A 13,860-nucleotide genomic window follows, 5' to 3' on the forward strand; every position below is an offset into this window, starting at 1 on the left:
CTCAAAGCAAGAAAAATTATTTTTCTTTTTATATATAAATATATACATATATTCCAATTTTTATATCTTATACGTATGGCTCCTACATAAAAATGAAATAATAAGTTAACTTTAGGTTAAAGGTAAGCTAAGGAAATTAGCTAATTAAGTTTTTTAAGTTTTATAATTTTATTTCAGCTTGTTAAATTAGCTTTTCTCTTTTTCCATTTTTGTCGCTATTGTGCCTTAGCAGTCATTCAAAAAGGGTCATTAAACATTATTAAACTAAATTCTAGGATGATCCAGGTTCACAGTATATTTTCTTTATGACTGACTGATTAGCAAACTTGTTAGTCGCAGTGGACTGGTTGTGCTAAACTTGTGATGAACTCTTTTCATCAGTTCAAAATATACTTGGCTATATTTAAATGTAAATACATTCTGACCTTCACTCAAGTGAATTTTTTTCCCCCATATATTAATTCGTATTGTTTTAAGGTCTGCTGTCCACACTAATCAAAATAATCAACAATGTGAGATTATTTAAAATGTGTACACAGTTTAAGATGTGTTTTCCTTAAAAAAAGTGTAAACATTTTTGGTAAACACTATACTTTTAACACTCAGTGGCACGAGTTAAAGCATTACTTTGTCTCCTTATTCAAACATCTATTGACTGTATCTCTTGTTGTGGTTTGCAGGAATGAAGATTATGTATATGCACGATGACACAGAAACCCGTGAGGACACTTTCACCATGCAGCTGACAGATGGCAGGCATGCTGTCCAGGGGACGGCATGGGTCCACATCCTACCAGTCAATGATGAAAAGCCCCGACTGATAAAGTAAGGACGCCCTGGGACAAATTCCAAGTCAGAGAGTCAGACAGAAGGAGGAGATTCAGCAGAGGAGAAGGACAGGGACACTATAGAGAGAGGGGGTGGACTACAGGGGGCAATACATTCTGCTCTGCAGATGTGGTTGGGGAATCTGCATCCTCTTTACTGAGTGACTGGGAATGGTTTTACTTGCAATAGTGGTATTTTATTCCCGCCTAAGATTTGACTTCATTTAGGATTTTAGGCCAAGGATTTTCATGTAAACTTCAACCCAGCAGAAATAATATTATTTGGCACTTCCTCGTTGTTTGTGTCATTACTTGTGATGACAGGCCAGACAGTCCAGGCCAGTCCTGCTAGCTTTTGATCCTGACAGAGGCATCTGGCTCTGATGCATTTACGTATTTATTTGTGTAAGGCTCATTTGAGCTTGGAGGCTTGCATGAGCCCCCGCTGTGGCTCAGCATCTCTTGTCCCTGTTCTGTGTGTGCAGGAATGCAGGTTTAGAGGTGGACGCTTTGGAGATGAGGGTAATCTCCAGTGTGGTGCTGGAGGCAGAAGACTATGATACCCCCAGCAACCAGGTCTATTATGTTCTTAATGCCGGCCCCAGATTTGGCCTTCTCCAACTCAAGGTTAGCTTCATGTAACAACAATCAATAAACACTTTTCTTTTTACAAAGCCTTTTTGATGTGTCTCATGTGACTGTGTGCTGCGCAGACAGAAGCTGGATTCACTGACCTGAACGCAGGTCAAAACTTTACACAGGACGATGTGGAGATGAATCGCCTGTTGTACAAACACACTACATTCAGTGGGTTCAAAGGTCATGACCGCTTCCACTTTTTCCTCAGTGACAGAGACAATGAGACACCTCCACTGAGTTTCTTCATTGCTGTCCAAACTGTTCAAAAAGGTATGTGCCTCAGGTTTCACCTCAAACTTCAAATTAGCTTTAGTAATTATTAAAACTCTTTCTAGACCTGCAATAATCATAATATTTCAATATGTTTCCTACTACTGTGTTTTTCCTGTTCCTTTTTTTATTTCAGTTTCATGATTACATTTTTCTGGCCATGAAATTACCTTACCTATGTAGATAACTTCAGCAAAGGGGCAGAAATTGTACTGTCTAAAGGGAAAGGATTGTGAGTGTATTAATTGGACTGCAGCAATTACAATTGTTCTTGCTTACAGGAATAGATGCAAAAGGAAACAAACAGAAGCTGTTAAATTCAAACAATTATTGTAGTGGCACAGTAACAATGTCTGTTGACTGTTTGCAGGACCAGCCTGTATTCCAGCTGTGTTTTTCTCTCAGTCAAAGAATAAAACACTTTGTTTGACAGATATAATCTATATGCATGTGTGACTGTAAGCATGGCCTTCCCTTGGCCAAGTGGGTGAAACAGCAGCTTCTAGGTCTGTGCTGCTGATTCAGGTGGAGCAGAGGTGAGACGTTTGAACCTGTTTCTACCTCCCAATGAGTGTGAGTTATTAACAGACCAGAGTGCCAGCAACTGTAGCCTCGTCCTTGTTCCTAGACCTGTCCCCTCGGCCACTGAGGGATGACACACAACTCCTACAAAGTCACTTTTAGTTCAGCTTTACTTTGTGTTTAGCTTGACATCAGTGTCATTGGGAGATATTAGATGTTGTTTTTACAGAATGAACTTTACTAGATCCATTAGAAAGGGTGAATTCCTAATATCATACAACGATCATATTAATTTATATTAAATAATAAATTGCTTGATGTCATTAGACAACAAAAAGGATCTGTATCATAATTCTGGAAGCCCTACATTTCCCACCCATTTAGAAATGTAATAACTGACATTTTTACCTCCCTATTTCGTAAAATGTGGCTTAAATCTTAAATTGGTTAGTGGCAACTACACTTTGAGCAGTTTGTTCCTTCAAATCATTTTTGTTTAAAGGAAATTTAGGGTGGTTTAAACCTCTTAAAACCTATTAGCAATAGGTGAGAGTTTAATGAGCCAAGAGTTTAAGCGGTTCAACAAATTCAATTTCCTTCTACAGAGCTAATATTTCTATATGGCTCATGTATGTATGCACACACACACACACACACACACATATGCTGATGATACATAATGCATATACATCGTCCTTTCCTTGGTCTGTTTTGCTCTATCAGGTGACATTGCTCTGATCACTAAGCCCATGACTATATCCGAAGGGGAGAGGGTTATACTGACCACAGACATTCTGATGGCTACAGACAGTGGAAGCCAATCAGTTGAGCTTGTCTACACTGTGACCATCCCTCCTAAACATGGACACCTGCACATGGTCCAATATCCAGGAATCCCACTGCTCTCTTTCACCCAGATGGATGTGGCTTCGCACCGAGTGTGCTACACTCACGACGACAGTCATTTTACTGACCACGACTCTTTCAGGTTAGTCTCACTGGGTTGGAACCTCTATATATCTAAGAGAAAAAAAAGATTTAAAACACAGTTATTTAGGATATTGAGATGCTTGATGAAGTGCATTATAGTGTAATGAAATGAATTACACTGATGTGTAGGTGTAGGCAGTATGATATGATATTCACATTGGGAATACCTTAGAGTAAAATATGTCAAAATACACAATTAAACCTAATAGTTATAACAAAATTTGTAGTTCTTTAACCTCTTTTAAAAGGCTGATTCTGATCATAAAGATTGATGTTTGAATCTCTTTTTTGACTTTGCCAGTAATTCTGGGGACTGTTTTAGAGACATTCAGGGACTGCTGTATCAGCTCACAGGCTTAAGTTGTGACGTCATAAAATAGCCTCCACACCTCGCAACCAATCAGTAAAACAAAAACTTTTAGTCACAGAATCTACAGACTATGCCAGATAGCTATAATGAAAAAAAGTACTTTGGAATTTTACTGTATATTTTATCAGGTTTTGTTATTGTTAAAGAAATCACTGGAAGTATTAAAAAAATAAACCAAGACACATTCTGAAACCCCACTGTGTTGATCTGCTATAAATACAAGCTAGTTTAATGGCATTTAGCTAGCCAGCTAGCAGGAGAACATATTATAAGTAAGTAAATAAATAAATAAATAAATAAAATGTGTATATATGTAGAAATATATGTATTCAATTTTTCCATTATAGTACTTAATATCTTTTGTGGATTTTTTTTATTTCTTTTTTCTTTTCTTTTTTTCATTTATTTTAACTACTGTAGTCAAAATAAGTAGTGATGCACATTATGTATTTTGATTTTTTTTTTTTTCTATTCCACTTACATCAGCTTGCATCACATACAAGTTAAAACCCATTTAAATATTTCAGTAGCAGCCTTTGAGTATTTAAAAAACAACAAGGCATGGAGTCTTCTGATGGCCAAACTACAACAGTGACAGAAAAAGAAAGAAAATAAGAGAATATGGAGCATTCCACCATATTTATGTACTTTTCCAGCCAATTTGACAGGAGGCAGACTTCAGAGAAGGCAGCGTATGGCTGACCTGTCCTGCCTCTCTCATATGTGTTTGTGACTGGGTTTGTCACCCAAAACCTTGGCTGAGTTTCACTTCAGGGTCAGCTGGGAGCACACAAGCCTCTTTCAGCCAAGTCTGGTGATGGTACTACTTAAAAGAGGGTGAGTAGCAATTCGACTCCATGCCAGTGTGTGCCGTCACAACAGCACGGTGCATCAGTATAGCACCATTTACAGGCAATTCAGGTCTACAGTCACAACTCGGCACCATTCGCTGCTAGACTTCACAAAAACCAGAGATCTAACAGTAAACAGTCAGAACCACACTTGGACATTAGATGTATTAAAGCCATTGCACTGGCTGGTACACAGAGGATGTTTTTCGAACATCTTGTATTTGCACTTACAGCAAGCAGCTTGAGACAACAGACCCTCTAACTAGGGAAACACCTGAGCGAACACCTGTGTGTCAAAACTGAGCGCCGACAGCAACTCAGGCCGAGGCCAAGAGGGACAGAGAGGGAAAGAGAGGCAGAAGGTGTTTTTTGGGGAGCCCTGATCATCCCTCTGCTCACTGGTGACAGGTGGATGATGAATGGGCATTATTAGGAGAGTAATAATTTCTGCCTGGCATTGTCTCAGCAGTTGCTGCCATGTGAGTGGTGCACTGGGCACAATTACTGAGCAAAATGTGAAATAATGGTAAGGCCAGATGTTTAGCTTGTTTGGCTATCTGAATGAGAAGACGTGTGCTGGTCAGGCATGATGTTGATGTTTAAAATGGACATCATTTATCAGTGACAGCGATGTGTGATTTGAGCTATACTGGCCTGGAAGTAGAATAAGTTCCTGTTCACCCACCACTTTTTAAATCACCCCCAATGCCACTGTCATATTGATTCCCAGTCATGGTCCTGGAGTACTCACTGTACAGCATATTTACAGCTGCTCTCAATATACCTGATTCAATTGATCAGCAAAATATCAGCCCTTTCCAATTTAAAGTGGCTGTGATAGAGCAGGGAAAACACTAAAATGTGCAGGACAGGGGTTCCCCAGACCAGGGTAAGCTCAGCTGATCAGAAGGTCTTAACTAGCATTTAAAGAACTTCTTAATCTTCAACCATATTAATCTTCTTTTCAGCTTTGACATCAGCAATGGCGTGACCTCGATTAGAAGTAGCCTTACTTTCACAGTGGAGCACCATGACCGCATCGCACCCACCCTGAGCATCAACACCGGCCTCCAGCTTACAGAAGGAACCACAAGGACCATCTCACCTGAGCATCTGCAGCTAACAGATCCTGATACAGCCTTAGAGAACCTCACCTATACTGTCATTCAACCACCACAGTATGGCAAGCTACTGTTAAACGGGTTTCCCATGTCCCAGACCCGCTTTACACAGTTAGACATCAACAACATGCACCTGAGCTACCAGCATCTTAACAGCTTTGCTAAGATTGACAGGTTCACCTTTCAGCCATCAGATGGAACCAATAAAGGCTATCTGGAACATGGACAACTGAAGGAGCAAGTGACGGTTTTCACAATACAGGCAAGGATGGGATTTATACATAAAAAACATAGTAATATTTCTTTTATAGTAACATTAGAAACTATTCTTTTGTATGAGCAAATTGTTTGTAATATGGTAAGTGCTTATGTGCGAGTATGCACACTGTTACCGTAAAAAAGCTTTTACCACTGAGTGGTGTCTTGTATTAGATTGTATCACATAACTAGCAAATAATTGTTATCAGTAGAAATGTACGTTGTGCATATACTAGCTTTGGCTTTGGAGGCAGGAAATTTAGTTAAATAAATAAATAAATAAATAAATAAATAAATAAATAAAAATAGAGAGTTGTAAGGCTGTACATACAATAACTGCTGTAAAGTACAATAAAATACACACTATAAAATAAAATATTAAAAGATAAATATAATAAATAATAAAAAGATAATATAATATAATATAATATAATATAATATAATATAATATAATATAATATAATATAATATAATATAATATAATATAATATAATATAATATAATATAATATAATATAATATAATATAATATAATATAATATAATATAATATAATATAATATAATATAATATAATATAATATGTTAACAAATTTGCCCCTGACAGAGATTGCAGGTTGAAATGATGATGCATTTAGGTCACATGCTATAATAGCACATATTGTGTGATGTTTTTAGATTATAACTTAACATTTCTGGTATGTGATCAGATAGGCAGCTAACAAGCTTTTTATAGTATACTTTAATGAACATATCAAGTTTAAAATGCAAAATGACTTCACATTATGATCTAATAGCAATAGCTATTTAATAGAAGGGTTTCACTTCAAATGTTTTATTTAGAGTATGATGTCTTCTTCGACCTCCTTTGCCTTTCAGATTAAATCACACACCTATGCTTTCTCTTCATGAGGAATCTCATCATGAGCCATTATTATGGCTCCCTCTTGTGGTTTAAATCCAGCACTGAGTGTAGAAATAATTCTGCAATTGTGTTTACAGATAGAAGTCTTAGACAAGACCCCTCCACACATTGTAACCAAAGGGACCCCCAGTACAGTGGAATATCTACAAAGCAACCAACAAGGCATCTATATCACCTCCAAATACCTCCAGACTTCAGATCCGGATAGCCCTAACCAGGCGCTGGAGTTCATCATTACACGGCCTCCACATTTTGGATACCTTGAGAACGCCATCACAGGCAGGTGCACTGATTGACTGTTGATGATTAATGTTATCAATTATGATAAGTAGGATTTTAACTCATGTATGTTTTTTGGTGTTCATAGGTGGCTATATCAAAGGACGCTTCACTCAGAAGGATGTGGACCAGAAAGCAGTCCGCTACATCATTCCCTCAGACATGGAAGTGACGGCAGACAGCTTTGAGTTCCAGCTCACTGACCCAGCAGGAAACATCATGCTTCCAGAAGTGTATGTTATCTGTTTTTGTGTTTATTTATATGGATTATAGATTATTATTCAGCAGTTTGCATTTCACTGGGTTTGTTCTAATAATTTGTTTGTTGCATCATGTTTGCTACATGCTTAAAGTTTTATGAAGATATTTTAAGTTAATTTAACCCAGGGGTCCCCAAACGTTTCTGTGAGATCCACATAATTTTCCCTTTCTTTAATGGGGGGCCTGGTCAGTCTGAACCAGACAATTACATGGGCCGGAATGACTACTAGTATTATTGTGGAGATTTTATTATGATTTGAAATGTATTTATTATGCCCACTAATGCTAGAATAGTTAATTATTTTGTTATGCTCCATACAGACAAATGATCATTACTTTTCAACACTTTGTCTGTTCTCATTTGGACTCGCAAGCTAGCATACTTGTCACTGTGGTGGGTTTCATAGTGTTGGAGGAGATTCTATTCTTTGAACACAGACACTGTTTCTTGACAGATGAGATAAACAGCCACTTCTTTGCACTGAACAAAAAAATATATCACTTTTTGTCCACTTTTGGTTAAATACCCTGCAATTCTGAATCAACTTTTCTTTATACCAACCGTTTGGCCATTTTGTTGTCTCTTTGAATTTTCACACTGGTCACCTGTTCATTCACGATGGTACGTTATGTTGAATGTTCTGTTGGTAGGTGAATTTAACAAATAATTAGGCTACGTTAATAACTAAGGGAAATTTTAGTTTGAAAGCCAACATTTATTATCAAATACAGAAATAAGTAAAACATTTATTTAGAATTAAATTTTCAAAATATGTCTCTGGCATTGGGCAGCATTGGCTTAGTGGTTAGCACTGGTGCCTCACAGCAAGAAGGCCCTGGGTTCAAATCCTGGGCTTGAACAGGCAGGGGCCTTTCTGTGTGGAGTTTGCATGTTCTGCCCATGCTTGCTTGGGTTAACACTGGGTACTCCAGTTTCATCCCACAGTCTAAAAACATGTACATTAGGTTGATTGGTAATTCTAAATTAGGAGTGTGTGTGGTTGTCTGTCTATATGTGGCCCTGTGATGGACTGGTGACCTGTCCAGTGTGTACCCCTGCCTTTTGCCCAATGTGTGCTGGGATAGGCTCCAGCAGATCCCCATGACCCTAATTAGGAATAAAACGGGTATAGACAATGGATGGATGTCTCTGGCATTGTTGTGGGGGTGGGCCACATTCAGCCCCTGGGCCGTAGTTTGGGGAGCCCTGGTTTAACCTCTTAGCTCACCAAACTATTCAGTTATTTAGCTTTAAGCATAATTATTCTAGGAGAATAATCTACATCATGGTTGTGTGATGCGAATCACATGAGTTACTGTTACTGTCACAAACTTGATCATTTTCCAATATCAGCATGGCCCAAAGTGTTTATTCTTCTTATACAACACAAATTTGTCAATTTATTAATTTAGATGAGAGTCACAACATATTTTTAATTAATTTAAAATTACTTTTAATGTTGTAGAATACCTACAAAATGAGTTAGCTCCTGATATTAGCATAGAAACTATAACCAGTTGTTTCTTCGCCACACACTCTGTTTACTCTATTTAAATCATGATAAAGCAGTAACAGAGAAACTGAAAATGGCAATTTCCTCTGTCCTTTTACACACTAGCCACTAGCAGAAGTTTGGTATAGTATGAAATATTCAGCTAACTACCAAAAAAAGAACCTTCACAGAAACAGATATGCAGTTATAGTCATCTCCTTTAGATTTAATGGGTTAAATAAACCTATTTCTCCTCTGACACTGTATGTAGATGATCCAACAAACCCATTTATTTTCTAAAATTTGCTTCTTCAGATTTGCATTGAAGCTACAAGACTAACTCAAGTTGTGGGTTGTGGGTCAAGACCCACAACTAAAAAATATCAAACTTTAGATATAATTTGTCTTTTCAGATTGATTTGTAGCATTTGGGTCTGACTGATATGTTTAGTCTCTAAGCCATGTGTAATGTTCTTTATAAAGTTGTCTGTAGAAGAGGTTAATGCAACACAATTCAAGCCAAATGCTAGTGTGAAATCTGTTGTGTGCCAAACCCAGAATGGAGCTCCGATGGTCCCGAGTGGAGTTGATGGCATCCTGTTATCGTGTGTGTGAGAACGCAGGAACTCTAGCTGTGCAGGTGATGCGCAGTGGGAACAGCGTAGACCCTGCCTTTGTTGGCATCCAGGTGAATATCAACAATAGCAATAAAGTTTGAGGAAATAAAAGTGTTTCATGCTGGCTTGGTGTAAAGGGGAAAATTGAGTTTGGTGTGATGTAAAGTAAATGATTTATTTTTTCTCTTTCAGGTAGAAGATGGAACAGCAAAGGTGGGAAAGGACTTCACTCACAGCTCGGCTAGTCTGATACAGTTTGATCCAGGTGTCTTGACTTTTATTTTCTATTAGTACTTTCAGTTCAGTGTATTCACTTTGTAAATGTGTTTGTGTGTGTGTGTGTGTACATAATAAATACACACATACCGGCACATTCAGGCAGTTTTCTATCAGCCAATCATGCAGCGGCAGCAGCAGAGTGCATAAAACCATGCAGACACAGGTCAAGAGCTTCAGTTAATGTTAGAAAATTGAGAAAAAGTTTGATCTCTGTGATCATGGTATGGTTGTTGGTGCCAGGTGGACTCATCTGAGTATTTCAGAAACTGCTGATCTCTTTACAACCATGCAGAGCATAAAAGCATCTTGGAATGCACATCAAACCTTATCAGGTTCTGCTCCTGTCAGCCAAGTACAGAAATATGAAACCTGAAACATTTCAAGAATTAAAAAAATTCTAATCTTTACCTGTCCAGATCCGGTGATTGTGTTGCATATGATTTTTGAGCCTCAGATTCCTGTACTTTACTGACAGTGTGACTTCTGCTGTTATAGCCCATCCACCCAAAGGTCCCATGTTTTGTGCATGCTCAGGGTCTCTTCTGCTCTCCACAGAGTGATTATTTAAGTTATTATATTCTTCCTGGCAGCTAGAACCAATCTGGCCATTTTCATCTATAATCACATATTAGCAAGGCATTTCTACCCACAGAACTGTCGTTTATTGAATGTTTTTTCTTTATTGCAAAATTCTAAGGAAACTCTAGAGACTCAACTCCAGATGATCAGCAGTTTCTGAAGAACTTTAACCAGCCCATCTGGCACCAACAACCATGCCACGATTAAAGTCACAGAGATCACACTTTTTCTTCATTCTGATGTGAACATTAACTGTAGTTCTTGACCTACATCTGCAACTTTTTATATATTGAGTATATTAAGCTGACAAACTGATTATATTTTTTAAAAAATCGTTAATATTTAATTACTAATTAGACTAATTAGTTTTCATCCATGTTTCAAATTTTAGATAATGTATGTTGTGTCTGTGTGTTTGTTAAAGTGTACAAGTGAGGAAGACCATCCCCTATGTTATACTCTCTGTATTCCCCTCTTTTATAGGAGTCACAGTGAAATTTTGGAATATTTACCTCAAAGATGATGGACTGGAGGAGAACCATGAGAGGCTGGAGGTGGTGCTAAAAGCCCAGAAGAATGTTGTTTTAGGTGCAAGAAGCAGAGCCTCAGTGGAGATTGTGGATCCCAGACATGGTATAATCCCCAGTGCATGCACATTTTTTACCAAAATAACTCGGAAGATATATAACGGATTTTGAATGTCAATTTTGTGTTGATACAAACCTGTTGTACATTATTTAATGACTATGCTTTTCTTCTTTTTAACATAGTATCATGTCCATGTCATGCCACTTGCTATATAGGCCCTTTTCACTAATTACTGTGGCTGATGAGTCTTCCAATTGGTTCAGTCATAAAGGTTCTGTTCTCTTGTAGTCTGTAGCAGCTTTAGGCCACAAGTGCTAAAAGTTGCACCTCTAGTTTATATTATATATTTATATGTCCTTCATTAGGTAGATGTGACCCAGATGACCTGATTGTTGAGGATGATGAGAAAAGAACTCCTTTTATAACTCCTCCACGAATCCACAATCCTCCACATCCACCAACACCAGGAGCAGCAGAAGACGACTTCACACCAGACCCAAACACTGGGAATGTATGGGAGAACTATCCACCAAGAGGAGATGTCCCATATCGCACACAGTTTATTCGCTTCAGTGGTGGGGAGGCAGCAGATCAGCCGTCCTTCAGCCAAGGAAACACACAGCCAAGAGTGCTAGGGAACAGTGGATCTGGAGTGAGACAGGAATCTTCACATACACATTGGGTATTAAATACTCAATCTCTTCAGCCTGAATATTTTGCGTTGAGCAATACTTGCAGAAACATGCAGTTGAGCAATACTTTGAGAAATTCTGACAGTACATTTATGTTTTCTAGGAATAGTTCTATTATTCATCTTAGTAATACTGCATTACAACAGTAATAGTGCACTATTCAGATGGTATGATGAAACATTCTGAAAAATGGACATGGTTTAAGCTCTGTGCAACTCCATATAGAACTCTATATCACGATATCTGCTCACTATCACTGTATAACTGTATAAGAAGTCTGTACCACAAGAACAAGTCTTAAATTATTTATTTACTGAAATCTCTAGAACATTTTATAAAAAAGTGGCTTATTAAGCAGCACATTCATTCTGTCTCTGTTTTATTTAACATGCTCCCAATCCTTAAAGTTTTAAGAATTTTTTAGGGAGCCATAATTTTTTTGTGACACTGTTGTCTTAAACCCATATTGCAAAAGGTTAATTGAGATCATTATTTTATATTTTTCTTACTATTTTATTAGACATTACTTACCTGCCTAAACTCCCAGGATATGTCAGTGGGTCCAGACCTGTATACCTGCATACATTTATTTTAGTTTCTCTGTAGTTACTGAATACTTTTTAAAACAATAACCTGACAGATAAGACTGGATTTTAAGGATGAAATTTTCAATTTTGGCTATTAGCTTTATAGATTGACTCCAGTAAGGCCGGCGTTGGAAATACCAGTGCCTCGTGTCCACCCAGAACTTGAGATCATGCCAATCTGGAACTGGCCTGAGACTCCTCAGAGAGACACATTTTCTACCAGCTTAACGTCAGCTGTACGCCAACAAAAGGTTAGCACATCTAATTATTGATTATGAGACTTATTTAAAAATATATTGCGTTATTAGAATCTCTCATTCACAAAACTTTATATCTTCTTCCATTCTTTTATATTTAGTCTGCAAAGGCTGTTAGTGTTGGCTGTCCTTCTGGGTGGAGCCATTACAGAAAGCATTGCTACATCCTAGGCCCAGGTCAAGCCACCTTGAGGAATGCTCAGCGTGCATGCGCAGTGTATGTTAATCAAAATACCTCCCTCTTGCACTAAATTTGATTGTGTATATATACACTGCTCACAAAAAGTTAAGGAACGCAGGAACACATTGATACAGAGAGACTGGAAGAGTCACAGAAAGGCATAGAAGTGGACGTCCTTTGGCCACATCCCACGTTGATGACCGCTTCATTGTGAACAGTGCCCTGCGGAACCGGATGATGAATGCCACTCAACTCCAGGCACATTTAAGGGAGGTGAGAGGCACCCAAGTGTCACATCAGACCATTCGAAACCGTTTACATCAGCGTGGTCTGCGTGCTAGACCTGCAAGGGTACCTGACCACACCACCAGGCATCTTGCATGGGCCAGGGAGCATTTACGCTGGACGAGGGACCAGTGGGCCTCAGTGCTGTTCTCTGATGAAAGTCGATTCACGCTGAGCAGAAATGATGGCCACCACGATGTTGGAGATGTCAAGGAGAGCGCTATGCATCAGCCACTGTTGTGGTGGTGTTACAGTCTGGGCAGGTGTGTCTACTCAATACAGAACTGCCCTACATCTTGTGAATGGTACAGTGACAAGCCGATACCTACGTGAATAACATCATTAATCCAGTCATTGTGCCCCTGCATAAACAACATAGGCCTAATTTCATCTTCATGGACGACAGTGCTCCAGCTCATCGAGGTCACATCATTAGGGAACACTGGAGGTTGGGGTACCTCAAATGGAGTGGCCTGCACTTGACCTGAATCCCATAGAAAACCTATGGGATCAGCTGAGTCACCGTGTAGAGGCTCGTAACCCTGCACCCCAGAACCTCAATGACCTGAGGGCCGCCCTTCAAGAAGGGTGGAATGCCATGCCTCGGGAGACAATAAGTCGACTCGTGAACAGCACGAGGCGTCGTTGTCAAGCTGTAATTGATGGTCAAGGGCACATGACAAATTATTGAGACATTGACTTTTTTTGTTGTGGTATACCCACCACTGTTGTTGGCTTTTGTTTCAAGAAATTGTTTGAGATGAGGAAATCACCATTGTATGTTTCTGCTTAAATGCCCTACTTTTGTGATATAATATCACTGTAGCGTCAACTTTTTACATTTTCCATAAATTTCACCCAAAAGCCAAATATCCTTAACTTTTTGTCAGTTTGTCAGTAGTACACATATATATATATATATATATATATATATATATATATATATATATATATATATATATATATATATGTGTGTGTGTGTGTGTGTGTGT

General features: G+C 38.4%; 1 protein-coding gene across 1 annotated transcript in view; it reads left to right on the forward strand.

Annotated features, from left to right (window-relative positions):
* Nucleotides 1–13,860, forward strand: part of frem1b (Fras1 related extracellular matrix 1b) — a 31,438-nt gene that overhangs the window by 16,950 nt on the left and 628 nt on the right. Inside the window, exons 21-33 of the mRNA XM_058401783.1 lie at nt 681–825; nt 1,313–1,454; nt 1,541–1,736; nt 2,982–3,246; nt 5,438–5,852; nt 6,848–7,049; nt 7,138–7,282; nt 9,362–9,491; nt 9,613–9,685; nt 10,762–10,911; nt 11,232–11,548; nt 12,244–12,396; nt 12,504–12,619. Of these exons, the coding sequence (XP_058257766.1) occupies nt 681–825; nt 1,313–1,454; nt 1,541–1,736; nt 2,982–3,246; nt 5,438–5,852; nt 6,848–7,049; nt 7,138–7,282; nt 9,362–9,491; nt 9,613–9,685; nt 10,762–10,911; nt 11,232–11,548; nt 12,244–12,396; nt 12,504–12,619 (2,449 nt within the window). The remainder of the gene's footprint in view (nt 1–680; nt 826–1,312; nt 1,455–1,540; nt 1,737–2,981; nt 3,247–5,437; nt 5,853–6,847; nt 7,050–7,137; nt 7,283–9,361; nt 9,492–9,612; nt 9,686–10,761; nt 10,912–11,231; nt 11,549–12,243; nt 12,397–12,503; nt 12,620–13,860) is intronic.

The sequence above is a fragment of the Hemibagrus wyckioides genome, linkage group LG10 (genome assembly GCF_019097595.1).
Source record: "Hemibagrus wyckioides isolate EC202008001 linkage group LG10, SWU_Hwy_1.0, whole genome shotgun sequence".
Taxonomy (NCBI): domain Eukaryota; kingdom Metazoa; phylum Chordata; class Actinopteri; order Siluriformes; family Bagridae; genus Hemibagrus; species Hemibagrus wyckioides.